Source organism: Perca flavescens, chromosome 13 (assembly GCF_004354835.1).
Source record: "Perca flavescens isolate YP-PL-M2 chromosome 13, PFLA_1.0, whole genome shotgun sequence".
In the NCBI taxonomy this organism is placed as follows: Eukaryota; Metazoa; Chordata; class Actinopteri; order Perciformes; family Percidae; genus Perca; species Perca flavescens.
The window spans coordinates 8,447,699-8,464,640 of NC_041343.1; the positions used below are offsets into that span (position 1 = coordinate 8,447,699).

Here is a 16,942-nt window from a genome sequence, read left to right on the forward strand (position 1 = left end):
ACCAATTCAGACTTTAAACCTTCAGCTATGCACCTCTCACCCCCTCTCTCTTGTATGAATTATTTTTTCCCCACGTACTCCCTACTTCACTAAACCCCCATTTGGGAGCCAATGATTTAGGGGATTTTGCCAAGAGCATGTAGTCTGCTTTGCTAATCAGCGGTTTTCAGTCACTAAATGAATCCAGTGTCGCTGATGACAAGCCACACAGCCAAATATTTGAATTATCAGAGCTACTGTAACATTGTGGCAGGTTATAGGTGTGTAAACAGCTTTGTTTGTCCCCTCCACAAGCACATCACTGTTTAGGAAAGAATTTGAATTGTGTTACAAACTGACTCCCTTATTATCTTGCTTTTTATTCACTATCTGCTCAAGTAAATTATATTTAATGTTCCAGTAGGAAAGTGAGCTTCAACCATGATATACGTAGGTAAAACAGTACTTAACATAACTTATTTCCACCATACAATACTTTGATAAACTAAATCTTCACTGATTTGGGAGACAGAATCTCAGTGAAAATGTGATTAGCAGAGAAAACAATAGTTTTCATACATATGTGTATAATCTAGAAAATAGTACAGCATTGTCTATTGTCTATCTACTTTATCCTTAAAATTTGCATTTAGACTATTAACTTGATCACCTGTTACCTCTGTCGAGCTTCGCTAGCTACATTAGTAAACTTTTCATCTTGGACGTAGTAGTTTAGCAGGAGCACCTAAAGGCAACATACGTTTGACAACCATTGACCAATTTCAACGCACGTATACTGTTTTATACAGTGTATGCGCCCATACTGTACTGCTTTGGGTCAGAAACAGCTTTCCTTTCAGCTCTCGTCAGTGCAGACCATCCTCCATATTTTCACGCTCACAATAAAATGATGAGCGACTGAATGAGTTGGCACCTTAGACTGTTACAGTCTATGGTTGGCACTCAGTAATCTTGTTTTTGTAAGTGACAGAAAATACCTTAAGTTAACTAACAACTTTTAGCCTGTAGCATAGAAAATAATAATCATAATGTCAATTAAACCAGGTGTATAAAATTCGCAACTCAAATAGCTACTATTCCGTGCAAAAAGAACGCTAACGGTCATGTGATAATCTATCAATTAACGTGGTTTGAGATCCACTTGAACGCAGCACCACTGCCTACTACACTGTATGTTCGTCATATCGCGATAGAGACCATCAGGCCACGGAGCTAACGCTGAGCAACATGGCGGAAGGTATGAGATTTTTTTTATTTAATTTTTTATTTTACTATTTGGTAGCTCCCTGTTACCGTATGCTTGTCGACCTGTTGGACTAAATCAACTAGCTAGGGTCTTGGTTTCAAAACCGTGCATTGCCTTTGGTTGGAAATATGAAGCACTGCGACCCTTGTCAGCAGTGAACAAGCTCTGTCGTTAGCTCCCGTTGATGTTGCTAGCTGGAATGTATAGCTAGTTAGCCGAACCGGACAAGAGATGTTGGAGGGTTCGACTGCGGGGAAGAATTTTTGTTCAGGCAGATTGCTGGTTTGCTACGTACGAAAAAACCCTAATGTTAACTTACAGAATTTGCAGGTAATGCTGGTATTACGGTTTAGCTAACGTTAAGTATCAACGTCATGGACTGCATCAAACTGTCTACCTTTTCTAGCTATACCGTTAATTTATGTAACAGTTAACGGTTCCTGTTATATTCATTGGAGATAGGCTTTTTTTTCTTTTCTTTTTTGTAACCTAATTAGTTCTGTGAAATAGAGGTAAATATGGGACAGGAGACTTCACAGGACCGGATAGCTGTCATTCCCTGTCAGGTGTTATCTGCACCACCTGGTAAAATTGCCATGGCTAAGGGCACCGCCTATATTTGGCTTAGGCATCAGGGAATGCCTGCTGTGTGTTTCTCCTCAAGGGAAATCTACTTACCAACTTGAATCCAGAGAACAAACACTCCAATCTGTGGTGTTAATGTTGTGTATGGAACTGCTCCATTGCTTCTGAACATAAAGCATATTTTTGGTCATGTTTAATGATCGTCTGAGCCTTCACTTAAATGAAAAAGAGAAGGCCCATATTTTTCTTTTTTCAAATTACCCCTGCAGTGCCTGTATTATGTTGTGAGTGGCATGGTTTGATAGTATTCCCATTGTGTTTTGTATTTACAACAGCTTATTGCCTAACAAAGCCTGGAAGAGACAAGATTATGTTCTCAAGTCCAGACTGGAGTATATTTCATACACACTTTATGTTAAGGGTGCATAACGATTTGTTTTATATACACTTGTCTGAGGAGGAAAACAGCAGGTACAAACTTGCTTTGGAAATGCATAAATCCTGCAATAGGAAGGTGGATTTTAGTATAGTATAGTATAGGAATTTGTGACTGGTCAGTTGGCCCTAAGTTGCTACTCCTACAAACCACCCTTCCTGTGTTGAGCTGATCAGGTGGTTTTTAGAACCACCCCCCCTGCTGCTCCTCATGACCAGTAGCTGTGCCAGTAACGGTTTACGAGGAAGGACGAAGTAACTTGCCATCTCAGCATTCTTTTCTCACTTACACTTTACTGGTTTAAAGGAAGGAAATGGGCCTCCAGTAAACCTCTGTGAACTGAGACATAAAATTGTGTTGTAATACGAATATCTGTAGAAAGTGTATTTCATCATTTTCAGTAGTTAATTTTTAAGATTTGGGAAATTGCATCTTGTAAGCCTATATCTAGTTTTATACAGTCTATGGCCTTTATACAGGGAATGCTGAAAACCGTCCTTTTCTGTGCAACAAAGGTGACATGGCAAAGTGTCACAAGAAATAGGCCAGTATTATGAAAAGTAATAGTTGATCAAGTCACAATTCTAAACCCTCAGCATTGTAGCTGCAAATCTAGTTCACAACCTTCATGGTATGATTATTTCCTGCCATATTATCATATTATTTTGTAAAAAAAAAAAAAAAAAAAAGAATGCATATTGGAAGCATTGTATTTTGGACCACCCCTTTTACCTAAGGGAAAAGGTGGTTCAAAAGGTCCAGTGATAACCTGTGTTCAGAAATGCGTCTTTCTAACCTCCTTTTTGTATCCCTGCATCTGGTCTTGTCCTCTGTCTGTCACCTGTACCTTGATGTGCGGCAGAGGAGGTGGCCAAGCTGCAGAAGCACCTGGCCCTGCTCCGGCAGGAGTATGTGAAGATGCAGCAGAAGCTGGCTGACACCGAGAGGCGCTGTGCCGTGCTTGCTGCTCAGGCCCCTGGCCAGGGCTCCTCCACCCCTGCAGCTGCAGACACCTTCATCAGCCGTCTGCTGGACATCGTGGCCGACCTCTACAAGCAGGAACAGTACAGGTGACGAGCATGGTTGGAACGGATGGCTATGAGTTTTTTTTGAGACTTTGCTAATCCAGCAGTCCTGCAAATGTTATTATGTAGTTGTGTGTCAGCTCTGGTGGGAGTTGTGTGATACAACCCGCCTATGCTGCTACATTGTTGTAGTTGATGCCGGGCTTGTCACATAACATCATGAAAACCTGTGACTGTAGGTCATGTTTTAAGTGCTGTTGAGTGTGTTTGTTAGTTTCAGCATTATTGAAGACCCTAGAATTGTGATAAATATACTTGGTTTCTCAAAGATGAATGTGTTGGTTTTTGCAGTGATCTGAAAGTGAAAGTCGCAGGGGAGAATCTCAGTGCCCATAAGTTTGTGTTGGCTGCTCGCAGTGATGTCTGGAGTCTGGCCAACATGGCCTCCACCTCTGAACTGGACCTATCTGGTGAGCCACCCTGGTGTAGCTTCACTATGTTAAAGGAGTAGCTTAAGTCATAATGAAAATCCATTTGTTGCCTACTCACCCCTGTCAGTCAACATGCTTATGAGTTGGATGATGATGACCAAATATTTATTTTGGAGTTCATCATGCAGACTTTCAAAGTCCAGTATTTGACACAGTTTTGCTCTTGGTAGATTTTAGCCCTCTTGCCTATTTCCCAGTAAGATAATCAGTAAAGGGTTGTTGAATTCATATATTTGAGCATAGGACTGCTTGTGAAATGTGAACCTACCTCCTAAACAAATGTTTTTGTGGAGGGCATTCAAGTTTTTCAAAATAAAAGAATAAATTGAAGTTTTTTTATGTTTATCAATTGTCCAAAATGATTGTGGTGAGTCCGGTGTTTGCAGAGACTGACTGAAAGTAAAATGTTTTCATCTTTCAGAAATACAGTAGGTTAGCAATTGATCACTCTGTGTACATTTCTGACTTGGTGACTTGATGGATTTCCAGATTGCAAGCCCGAGGTTGCCATGGCAATGCTACGCTGGGCATACACCGACGAGTTGGAACTCACTGAGGACGATGCCTTTCTCATTGACTTGATGAAGGTGGCCAACCGCTTCCAGCTTCAGCTGCTCAGAGAAAGGTCAGCACAAGTCATATATACTGCCTTTTAATTTGCAGGCTACAGTTACTTACAACTTGAATTGTTTCTGTTGGCAGCATTACTGTTGCATAACATATTATAGACCTGTGTGGCTTAACGGCCCAAAAATACATTTGTTTCTCTGCCGGGGACAGGTGTGAAAAAGGCGTGATGTCCTCCGTGAATGTCAGGAACTGCATTCGCTTCTACCAAACAGCTGAGGAGCTAAATGCCACCACGCTGATGAACTACTGTGGGGAGATCATAGCCAGTCATTGGGTGAGTGCCTTCAGACAGTGTTTGTACATGGCCAACTGGGGAACTTAGCGGGTGTTCGTGTGCATGCGTTGGCATACATGTGTGGGATGGATGATTTGGTTTTTGTTGTGAAAAGAGCTTTTGGCACTGAAAAATTATGTTACCAAAGCATGTTAGTTTGCTATCTGCTATTAGCTGTCTGGATTATGTGATCATCTACAAACTTAACAGTTTTCATGAGTCCCGAGGCATCAAAATGTGCCTTTTTTTTTTTTTTCATAAGTATACCACTTCTGAATCACCTTAACCTTCTCTGTTTTTCTGTGGGGTATTCTCCTCACGTTTGCTCCTTTTTGACAGATTAGTGTTGCCTCGCCAGTGTGAGGCATCTCATCATTTGCAATACAATAAATCCAGTAAGGTCACAGCTCAGCAACTGTTATCAAGGTTATCTTTATGACTTTGGTGTAGAAAATGGCTGTTAACTGTCCCCAGCTTCTGACACCTCAGGCTCTGATAACTGCTTCTCAAGGACCTTACGAATTATTTTCAGGCTTCTATCTTAAGAAAATGAGTGACACTTGTTGACTTTTTCCATCATTGGCCGGTTCTGATGTTTGAAACTGACCCATTGTTGTGTTTCATTGCTTGTGTTTTTATCAGGATGATCTGAGAAAAGAAGATTTCAGCACCATGAGTGCCCAACTACTGTACAAGATGATCAAGTCTAAAACAGAGTATCCTCTCCACAAAGCCATCAAAGTCGAGCGAGAAGATGTGGTCTTTCTCTATCTCATCGAGATGGACTCACAGGTCAGCTCCCCACAGATACCCCTTTTTAACTGCTCACTAACTAGTGTTTGTGTTGCTTGTTACAGTATAACCAGCAAGAAGGTTTTCCATTATGCTTCCAACAGGTTTAATGTCTTGTTTTTTATGTTCTATCTTGTTTTCAGCTACCTGCCAAGCTGAATGAACTGGACAACAACGGTGACCTGGCGCTAGACCTGGCGCTCGCTCGTAAATTAGAAAGTATTGCCACCACTCTGGTTAACAACAAAGCCGATGTGGACATGGTGGACCAGAGTGGCTGGAGCCTCCTGCATAAGGCCATCCAAAGAGGTGTGTGAGAGTCGTTATTACCACACTTTTTGGCACCCTTGTGTCTTTCTTGTCAAAGTGGTGTCCAAAAATGTGTTAATTTTAAAATATATATCTACCTACCCTACCTATGATACCCCCTTAATCAAATTAATGAAATAAACACTCAACTCTTCTCAAGGCTGTTTCTTGTACAGACTTACACACTTAGATTTTGGATTACACCAACAGAAAACACTGTTCACAAACTGCTCCAAACAGCTCTATTGTAGTCCAGCCTTTACTTCAGAGACAAACGTGGTCACTTTGTAACACACGTTATAATGCTCGCATAGCATGGCACGCCTTCATACTCTGCTTCTGACTGGCTAGTAGTCCTTATCTAGCTACTGCGCATGTGCGACTCCCAACAAAGATGGAACAGAAGTGAGATGTCTCACTCTGTAGCTAAAACAGAGAGCTCAACACACAGGGTGAAAAGAGGAGCTGCAGTAATGTGCAAATATATGGTGTGTTTTTTTTAAATTTAAACCATGTAAACCTATTCTGATTTAACCTCTGAATACAATTATGAACCTGAAAATGAAGATAATATAACCACTCTAATCTTTCTTCCTCTTCTTCCAGGTGATGAATTTGCCTCCATCTTCCTGATTCGCCACTCTGCTCAGGTGAATGCTGCCACAGTGGGGGCAGTGGAAACCCCACTTCACCTGGTCTGTTCTTTCAGCCCCAAGAAACACTCTGCGGAAGTGATGAGCGGCATGGCACGAATCGCAGAGGCTCTGCTCAAGACCGGAGCCAACCCCAACATGCAGAACAGCAAGGGCAGGTAGGCCACTGGGCTCTTGGTTTATGAACATTATTGGGGTTGCAAAGGTGGCCAACTACTGTGCAAAGTATGGTCGTGCTTCAACTGTTTGTCTTTTGATGTTTTTAGAACTCCGCTGCACGAAGCTGTGGCATCAGGGAATGAGCCAGTGTTCAACCAGCTACTACAGTGCAAACAGTGAGTTACATTCTGCCTTCAAATGGAAATAGTGAGTTTGTGGAAAGTCAAACACAGACGCCACGCTTGGTGTTCAATTAGTTGAACTCCTGAGACCCCCATATCTAGCTAATTGAATAATTGGTATTGTGCTAATCCTTTTTCTTTTTCTATGCCATGCTGACAAATTGGAAGAGTAGACAATAAATGTAACATTTAATTTAAAAAGAAAAGTGTACATGACAGCTTGTCAATTTAGAAATGTTTAATTAAAAGAATTCTCATGAACACAACCCTGTTTGAAGGCACCATATATTAAAGATGATGTGACCTTGGTCATCGTTTAACTCTGAAGATTATCCTATAACCTTGGGTAATCTTTCTGTCTTGTTAGGCTTGACCTAGAACTCAAGGACCACGAGGGCAGCACAGCTCTGTGGCTGGCCCTGCAGTATATCACCCTGTCTTCAGACCCCTCAGTAAACCCATTTGAGGATGATGCACCAGTAGAGAACGGCACCTCATTTGACGAGAATAGTTTTGCCGCCCAGCTTCTCCAGAGAGGAAGCAATCCTGATGCACCTGACTCTACCAAAGGTGCTGTTTAAACAACCTCACTCTGCAGTCAATGGAATGATGCCTGTGTCTTTTAAACACATTATCATCTTCCTTTTGTTTTTATCCCTCGTAGAAAACTGCCTCATGCAGAGAGCAGCTCAGGCCGGCAATGAGGCAGCTGCCCTTTTCCTTGCCACTCATGGAGCAAAGGTCAACCATATCAACAAATGGGTGCGTATGAACATTAGGCCACATAACAGCCAAACCATTACATAGGTTTAGTGTGCAGGTAGTATGTCCTTGTAACGGTTATACATTCTTTCCTTTAGTACAGTGTACCTTGGCCAATCAGTGTTTTTTATCAAAAGTCAGAACCCTTTCCAAGTGTTAAGGATTCAAGGATTTAGGTAATGGGTAAAATGATGGGTAAAAAAGAGAAAGTATAATTTAAAAAGTTAAATATTTTTTATAAAGATGTCTTAGTTTATAGAATGCATCATAGGTGTGTCACCAGTGCACAAGTTACATGCTCTGTAACATGCGCCATGTAACTACATGTATTAATCACAATCTGAGTCTTTCTTTTTTTTAATGCAACTTCATCATATGATCTAGATCAGAGATCTGAAACAGGCGGGTCCTCCAGTGTTACTGCAGGGGGGGCTGCATAATTAATGTTTAGTAATGAAAAAATAAATAAAATAAGATTAACAGCCGGCATAGGTAGCAAAGATGTATTGGCTACATTCATGAAAAAAAACTACATTTAATTTACGCAACATTGATGACAACCTTACTATATGTACATTAAAACATGATGTGTAAAAAATATAAATATCCATCAATCTTCATTTATCTGGCCCAGTTTAATATGCAACTAAATTGTATACACTATATATAGTATGGGGTCCCTGCTCCATCTCTCTTTCAGTTAAGGGGTCCTTGGCTTAAAAATGTTGAAGTTGACCCCTGATCTAAATGAAATTCTTATGTCTTACTAATAAAGATATTATTATTATTATTATTATTATTATTATTATTATTATTATTATTATTATTATTATTTTTCCTTTCCTTCAGGGGGAGAGTGCACTTCATACAGCGTGTCGCTGTGGCCTGGCGAGCCTGACAGCAGAGCTGCTCCAGCAAGGGGCCAACCCCAACCTGCAGACCCAGAAGGCTCTGCCTGACGACACGGTTGGTGTGGCTACGCAGACCCCACTCCACATGGCCATTGCTCACAACCACCCAGATGTAGTCTCTGTCATCCTCGAGCAAAAAGGTCGGCATGTATACACGTGAAAGCCTGTAACTAAAGTGCAAACAATGTGTTAAGCAATTTCTGCTTTACTTCACTACACATGTTATCACTAATGTCCTTAAACATTCTGAAATAGATCCACTTACGTATCTTTCCCTTGATGGTTCTATATTTCAGCCAATGCACTTCATGCCACCAACAACTTCCAGATCATTCCAGACTTCAGTCTCAAAGACTCCATGGACCAGACAGTGCTGGGCTTGGCCTTGTGGACAGGTACGCAGCACTACACCTCCACGGTGAAGTTGTAATACAGCTGATTCTGCTTTATCAAAATTATCTTTTGGAGTGCATAACCTTGTTACAGGACTGCATGGTGATCTGTGTATATGATTTAGAACATGTACAATCTGTCCCTGTCAGGCATGCACACTATAGCAGCTCAGCTGCTAGGCTCAGGTGCTTCTATCAATGACACTATGTCCAATGGACAAACCCTGCTTCACATGGCCATCCAAAGACAGGACAGCAAGAGTGCCCTCTTCCTTCTGGAGCATCAAGCAGACATCAATGTCAGGTAACACTTGGGTTATATGGCATTTGTAAAGCATTTGTGCAGTAAAAGTGTTTTTTGAAATTGTTTGAGAAGGGAATTATGAGAGAAAGCTGGGGAAAGACACGCGGTTAAGATACCGACAGGGACTTTGGTGTCCGTATGTTCTGTTATGTTTTTTGAACCAGATTAAGTGACACTAAATAAATACATAATTAATATGTAGAGCAGTAACCTATAACAACCTAAGATGGGACCCAAAATACATTGGGTATGGAAAAAATGATTTAACATGTGGCAGGAAAGGGCCCCTTAATTGCACTCTCAGCAGAGCAAAATTAATTTCAGATTATTTAAGCAATCTCCCAGTTTTGAGTTAGAAGTTTTTAAATTGTTCCAGTCTTCTGTATTTTATGTCTATAATTTCTCCACTACCAGGACCCAGGAGGGACAAACAGCACTACAGTTGGCCATCAGTAACCAGCTGCCACTGGTGGTAGATGCCATTTGCACAAGAGGAGCTGATATGTCTGTGGTGGATGACAAAGGGAACCCTCCATTGTGGCTGGCTCTGGAGAATGGCCTGGAGGACATTGCATCCACACTGGTGAGACAAATGCATGCACAGCCAATTTAGAGATCTTAGTTCCTCATTGGCACACTGACATTTAATAATTGTTACAAAACTTAATTCAAGATAAAATGAAACTGAAATGAAAACGAAACCTTATTGAGCCTCAGCCATTGATGCATGTGGTTGTCTGGTTGGCAGCAAACATCCTCCATCTTGTTTGTCAGGTTCACTCTTGGGTTTGGATGTGCTGCAAATGACAAGTACTTTTATATTGATTAAATACTTTATTGATAGGGTAAAATTTCCCACTTGTTACCAAAATGTTAAAAATAAAATATATATATATTTATATACTTACCCCTATATTAATTGAAACAGTAGTGTTGTTTGTATGTCCATACAACATCCAGCACATATTAATGTCAGCCTTATCCAAAACATCTAAAGTGAACAAGGATTGGTTGCAAAAATGACTATAAACCACTGATGTTTTGAAGCCAAGCAGCTGCACCAAACCTTATACAGGACTGTATTCACACCTATATGTTTTATAGATTTCAAGTTGGGAAACACAAATATTTTCTTGCATTTTGACTGTCATTGAGTCTTGTTTGTTCCACCTAGGTCCGCCATGGCTGTGATGCGACTTCTTGGAGCACAGGGCCCTCTGGCTGCCAGCAGAACCTCCTGCACAGAGCTGTTGATGAGAATAATGAGGTCTCTGCTTGCTTCCTCATCCGCAGGTCTGCCAATCTTCTTACCACTAGAGTTTGGGAAACCTAATCCTAGGACATGTTTGCCTAAATCAAATTATGTTAAGAAAATGTCAGTTACAGATAAAACAACATAATCAATCTGAAAGTAGAAACATGTCTGTTTTAAAACATGGTGTTATTGAGCTGGATGTAGCTAGCTGTCTTAACTGTGTGTGTTGTGTGTGTGTTGTGTGTGTGTTGTGTGTGTGTTGTGTGTGTGTTGTGTGTGTGTGTGTTGTGTGTGTTGTGTGTGTGTGTTGTGTGTGTAGTGGTTGTGACGTAAACAGCACGAGACAGCCAGGCCCTAACGGGGAAGGAGATGAAGAAGCCCGCGATGGACAAACTCCCCTCCACCTGGCAAGCAGCTGGGGATTGGAGGAGGTGGTGCAGTGCCTTCTCGAGTTTGGAGCTAATGTTAATGCACAGGTCAGTCCTGTGACATCAGTGGGTCCATTATTTTGTCTGATACTGTTTTCATGCCACTTCAGCATACAGCTCATGAGAGATTAGTGAGGTGTAAACATGCTCTTTTTCTAAGCATTTATTCCTGTGTCTGTCAATTTGTCAGGATGCAGAAGGCAGGGCTCCCATCCATGCTGCCATTAGCAACCAGCACAACGTCATTATACAGCTCCTCATTTCCCATCCAGACATTCGTCTCAACATTCGCGACCGTCAAGGAATGACCCCCTTCGCCTGTGCCATGACGCACAAGAACAATAAGGCAGCCGAGGCTATCCTCAAGAGGGAGCCAGGTGCTGCTGAGCAGGTAGCGCTGACATTAATGCAGCAGTTTGTGTCACCGTAGCACTCGTATTGATCTCTCCTGACCCTTAAAACTTCTGTTTCTGTCCAGGTGGACAACAAAGGACGTAACTTTCTCCACGTGGCTGTGCAAAATTCCGACATCGAAAGTGTCCTGTTCCTCATCAGTGTCCAAGCTAATGTCAACTCGAGGGTTCAGGATGCAGCCAAACTCACCCCTCTCCACCTGGCTGTCCAGGCTGGATCTGAGATCATTGTCCGCAACCTGGTATGAACCTGAGAATTTCTTGGTCTTCTGCATTCATTATTCATGGCAATTTAAGTGTTATTGAAAGAGCGCTGCAGTTGATGTTTTTATTGTGCATTTTTCTTCTTTCAGCTGCTTGCCGGAGCCAAAGTAAATGAGCTGACCAAACACAGGCAGACAGCACTACATTTGGCTGCCCAGCAGGACCTGGCCACTATTTGTTCTGTGTTGCTGGAGAATGGAGTAGACTTCGCTGCTGAGGATGAGAATGGCAACAATGGTACTTTAGATTCTTTATTATTATGCTCTTTGTTTTTTGGGGTTTTGTAATCTGGGATTCTTCTATTAAAAAATGGCATTCAAATTGACAAATAAATAATCCGATTACCAATCAACTCAGGGGGCAGTCTGTTTCAGTCTCTCATTCACCAAACTGAACAGTGGAGTTATTAGTCCTTTGCCAACAGGAATAATAGAAGTCCCTGTTCCTGATGTGATTGACAACCTTTGACCACCCAGTCATGACAGTTGTCATATTTTGATGCAGGGACTCAACAAGGGACCTGTAGTACTGCTGTGCAAACATCAGCAATAGTAACTGTCCGAGGTGGATGCTCCTTCTGTGGATGTTTCATTTTAGTTCATACCAAAGACGTTCATTGATCAGCTGTACTGATATCCAGATTGTTATTGCACTAGACTGTTTCTCAAGATAAATGGTTAGTTCTATTGGTTTTTTTATTTTAATTTTTTAAAGATGGTAAGAGTTACTCATGGTAGAGATTACATTAGAGTGTTGTCCCAACAAGACTGTCTGTCTGTAGATATTGCATTGTTCAAAGGAGTCATTGCTATCATCTTTAAAAATTTCAAGTGGAGTTACTCTATTCTCTGTTGTGTAATTGTTTATTTAATATCATCCCACCTATAACATTGTATTCTTTTGTCTCCCTAGCTCTGCATCTGGCTGTGATGCAGGGCCGCCTTAACAACGTCCGAACCCTTCTCACAGAGTCCAACGTTGATGCCGAGGCCTTCAATCTCAGGTACGCTCAGGTTCTTTCACAGTAAACAATACGATCAAACTTTTTAGCTCATTGCAGAAGCAACATCAGCACCGTAGCATGCAGAAAATGAGATAAAAACCAAAACATAGAATATTAACAATGTGGAGAGTGTAAGATTTTTAAACCTAACGGATAACTCTTTTCTAGACTATAATGTCACCTTGCCTGTCTCCTTTTCATCTTATTATGTCTGTTTAGGGGTCAGTCACCAATGCACGTACTAGGCCATTATGGGAAAGAGAACGCTGCTGCCATTTTTGAGTTGTTCCTGGAGTGTATGCCTGAATACCCTCTGGACAAACCAGATAATGAAGGGAACACAGGTACTGAAGTCACTGTTAATGGTATACATACTATTATTACTGGTATTTTAAACATACTATATAGTATACTACACTATAATGAATGTGACCTGTATTCTATTGCAGTTCTGCTCCTGGCCTACATGAAAGGAAATGCAAACCTGTGCCGTGCCATTGTGAGGGCTGGGGCTCGACTGGGCGTCAATAATAATCAGGGCATCAACATCTTCAACTACCAAGTTGCAACCAAACAGTTGCTCTTCCGCCTTCTAGGTAAGTTCCCACACTGTCTATCAGACATTCTTTATGTATTAGTTTTTCTCAGTCGCTTTGGTACATTTCTCAGATCAGAATTGAAATTCACAAAAACTTCTTTTCTAACCTCCATATCAAAGCAATTTATTTGTCTTTTGAACACTAGCAAATGCTTTGGCACATTCATGTAAATTATTATATACAACTGTCTGAATCTTTACTTTCACTAATGAAGGGGAATGTGTGAAGGGTTAGATCAACCAATGATCAACCAGTTCTCTAAAATAGCTCAGAGGTGCATCTTATGAACCTTCAAATGGCAAGCATGTACAGACAGAGCACAATCTCTCATAATGGAAGAACAACAAGGAAATGAACAGGGTTAACAGCTGGGAAGAAGAAGAGGAGGAGGAGGAGTAAGGCCAGTTACACACTGGAAGCATCGCGCGAGCGTGTCAGCCCGTGGCATGTCCGTTTATATTTCGGCTCCCATGTTAACAGGTAAGAGCTTACACACTGCCGATGTTTATATGTCATTTAGACACAAATGCATATTAATAAATTACATGTTAATGTTTGAAAGCCTCTAGGTTTTGTATAAATGCAGATATATGAATGTAATTTAAAAAAAAATCAATTTTCTAATATTGCACCTGTCAATACAGAACGAAATATTCTGTAGCCTATTTTGCCGTCAATACTGCCGACGTTGTCTTTGCTGTAATCAGATCATATATTTATCTTTAACATGGTATTTCATTTTATCAATGGGAAACATACATGTGTCCAGACAAGGCTAGCAGCAGCGCTGCGTCAGACACATTTTTTGGTGTGTAAAGACACGCAGCTGACACGCAACAGAAACGCCACGCTCACACCACGCCGGCAGTGAGTAACCGGCCTAAGGCTGTGTGGTGGAAGGGTGTAGAAAGAGTGCACTGTAATTCTCCATACAGTGCTGCGTGTATAGTTCGGCCTTGTTGTTTTTTCTTTTTTTCTTTTCTGCTTTTGTATTCTTTTTTTTTCCCTTTGTGCTATGCAGTCCTGTTAAACATTGTTGTATTTTTCTTTTCTGTATCACAATGACATGGTCTGTCAACAAGTTACAGTAAAGGCGTGAATGTGAATATTGTCCAATCTCCCACATACTGTAATGTGTAACTTTGTACTGCTGAAATTGATATATGCCAAATGGAAGAATATTCAATCATCATCAAATCCTTAGCCATAGTTTACATCAGAAAATACTGACACTGAAACAATGTCACAGCGCTTTATTCTGAAGCACTGACATGTTCATTAAAATAAATATTGACTTTTGGGAGATAAATTAAGGATTTTGAGCAAGTTACGGGCATGTGCAGGTCATCCATTGTGTGGTGCTGTTTGTACGAATTGTTTTGGGAAATGCACTTACTGTTTTGCCAATGTTAAGGACGATTTTAAGAAATTAACCAAAGCGACTGAGAAAAACTAAAACGATGGCTACATGCTCTGATGCAGTGTATTTTGTCTGTGTCCTTGACGTTCCACTTCGGGATTGATCCGGTGCTGCAGGAAATTGGGCTAGATGCATGCAATTTCTGTTTCCTTCAGCTTTTCTTGTGTTGGAATTCTAACCTCCGGTGGATTTCTGAGGACTATGGTTAACTGCTCCTCAGATCTCTGCAGGGTAAATCCAGACAGCTAACTAGACTAGACTATCTGTCCAATCTGAGTTCTCTGTTGCACGACTACTTTACAGCGGCTCCGTGTGGCGCTTACCATGACGAAAGTGATTGGTTTAAAGAAATGCCAATAAACCAGAGCACGTTTTTCTCCCATCCCGGAATGCTGTGTAGACTAGCCAGACCCTCCACGCTCCACAGCGCGTGCATGGTCTGGCAAAGCAAGACTACAATGTATTTGACCCCCGTGATAATTTTTTTTTTTTTTTTCTTCATTGGTTTAGATATGCTGTCCAAAGAGCCCCCTTGGTGCGATGGGTCCAACTGTTATGAATGTGTTGCCAAGTTTGGTGTTACAACGCGGAAACATCACTGGTTAGTACGGCTTTTTTTTTTCTTTTATTATATGTGCAATAAATAATATTTTTTTAATTAATTTCACTTATGTTTTCATTTTGTGTCAAATGGTAATCCTGTGTCTCCTCCTTGACTCCAGCCGCCACTGTGGGCGCCTGTTGTGCCACAAGTGCTCTATAAAGGAGATACCCATCATCAAGTTTGACTTGAACAAGCCGGTGAGGGTGTGTGACATCTGCTTCGATGTACTAACTCTGGGTGGGGTATCGTAATGCAGTGGCCTGGATATTCACCGCCCTCTGACACTAGCCATGCCAGGCCCAACTTGGCACAGTTATTCAGGCACACCAGGAGAAGGAGCATCCGTAGCAGGACATACTAACAAGAGATTCCTGGACAATTATGGACCATCATCTTTATACTATTCCAGTCTAAAAAAAAAAAAAAAAAAAAACTTAATGTTTTAGGAGGACATTTCAGAAAGTGAAACATTGTCTTCTTGTTTCCGTTTTGATCAAGGTATCTTAAAGTGGATATAAGCATCTCTCCAGCTTGATGATGGCTGGTCTCAGTTTGTTAATCAGTTTCCCTAGCCCATTCATGTTTGTAATGATTAACTCGTATTATCACAAGCGGGAAATTTCAATTCAATGATGAAAATTACATTTTTTTTTTTTCCTGTTCTCTGTTGGGATTTCACCATGAGCAGCCTTTTATGCTATGTGACCTGCCCAAAGACATAAATCCAATGCTACACAATGAATACTTACATTTATATGAGAGCTGCTGTCAACCAAGAGCAGAGCAAAAGTGTAAAATGCCCCTAGATCACTCAATCTCCAAGGACTGAACTATCAACACATTTCTGTAATCTTTCATCTTTCACTCTGTCTGTCACCCCAGTTCTATACTGACTGGATAAAGTGGGACAGACTAGGAGGATATAAAGGGAAAGCAACTTGTGTTATAAATGAGCATCATTTTCAAATGTGATCTAATCTAGATGGATCCAGTTTGATTCAGAATTACAACATGGACATTGAATTAATTTACTGTTAGAGGTGAAAGATGGCACAACTGGACAAGGATGACATTTCTCATGACACAGGGTTGTTTTTCTCCACCATTGGTACATAGTCTATCATGTGTAGGCATCAGCCAAATTATACAGAGCGCTTACTTTTAACATGGCAAGTTGGGAAAATGGACCTGAAAAAGCCGATTTTATCACAAAGGAATATAAATCTCAACAATCCTCTTCAGTTACAGAAATGCCTATTATGCCTATGCATGTCATTTAATTTGTAGTCTTTACGTGCCATTGTTATATTCTTAAATCCTATTTCAAAATCAGTCACAAATGATAATATTCCATTTTTTTTATCTGCCATGAGGTCCTCGTAGGAAGATCATAGTCCCCACAATGTTGCCTCGAGTCAAGTTGTCTTGACCCATCACATTTAACGCTTCTTGATTTCTAAGCCTAACGGGTGCACTTTATCAAGATTACATGACATTTCCGATCATGGGGGAGAATGTGGAGTAGAGGGGTGGCCAAGTAGTGGGGCCTCTTTAAGTATTGTTAAATTGTACAGATAAATGTGTGATATTTTTGACCACTACAACTGTTTTGTACTTAAATGCAGTTTGTGCTTGTCATTGTGACAAACCTAAATCTTGCCTATGTTAATCTTTTATGCACATTGTTTAATCTTTTATGCACATTATATTGTATCTGTATGCTCAGATATCTAGCCTGTCTCTTCCTGGTGTATCCTTTTAGAGAAAGGGAGGACAACTTTACATAAAGGTCGTCAAAAACCAAT

The 16,942-nt window shown here is 40.9% G+C and overlaps 1 protein-coding gene across 1 annotated transcript; it reads left to right on the forward strand.

The window, feature by feature from the left end:
- Positions 1-740: 740 nt before the first annotated feature.
- ankfy1 (ankyrin repeat and FYVE domain containing 1) lies at positions 741-16,941 on the forward strand. Its single transcript, XM_028595926.1, has 25 exons — positions 741-1,237; positions 3,130-3,337; positions 3,644-3,762; positions 4,273-4,408; positions 4,564-4,687; positions 5,330-5,479; positions 5,623-5,788; positions 6,395-6,599; positions 6,708-6,776; positions 7,150-7,352; positions 7,447-7,544; positions 8,394-8,595; positions 8,752-8,850; positions 8,998-9,151; positions 9,566-9,734; positions 10,326-10,444; positions 10,726-10,882; positions 11,025-11,225; positions 11,313-11,489; positions 11,601-11,748; positions 12,424-12,514; positions 12,734-12,858; positions 12,964-13,110; positions 15,044-15,134; positions 15,256-16,941. The coding sequence occupies exons 1-25, from the start codon at positions 1,228-1,230 to the stop codon at positions 15,386-15,388; spliced, it is 3,501 nt and encodes a 1,166-aa protein (XP_028451727.1). The 5' UTR covers positions 741-1,227; the 3' UTR covers positions 15,389-16,941.
- Position 16,942: the final 1 nt, after the last annotated feature.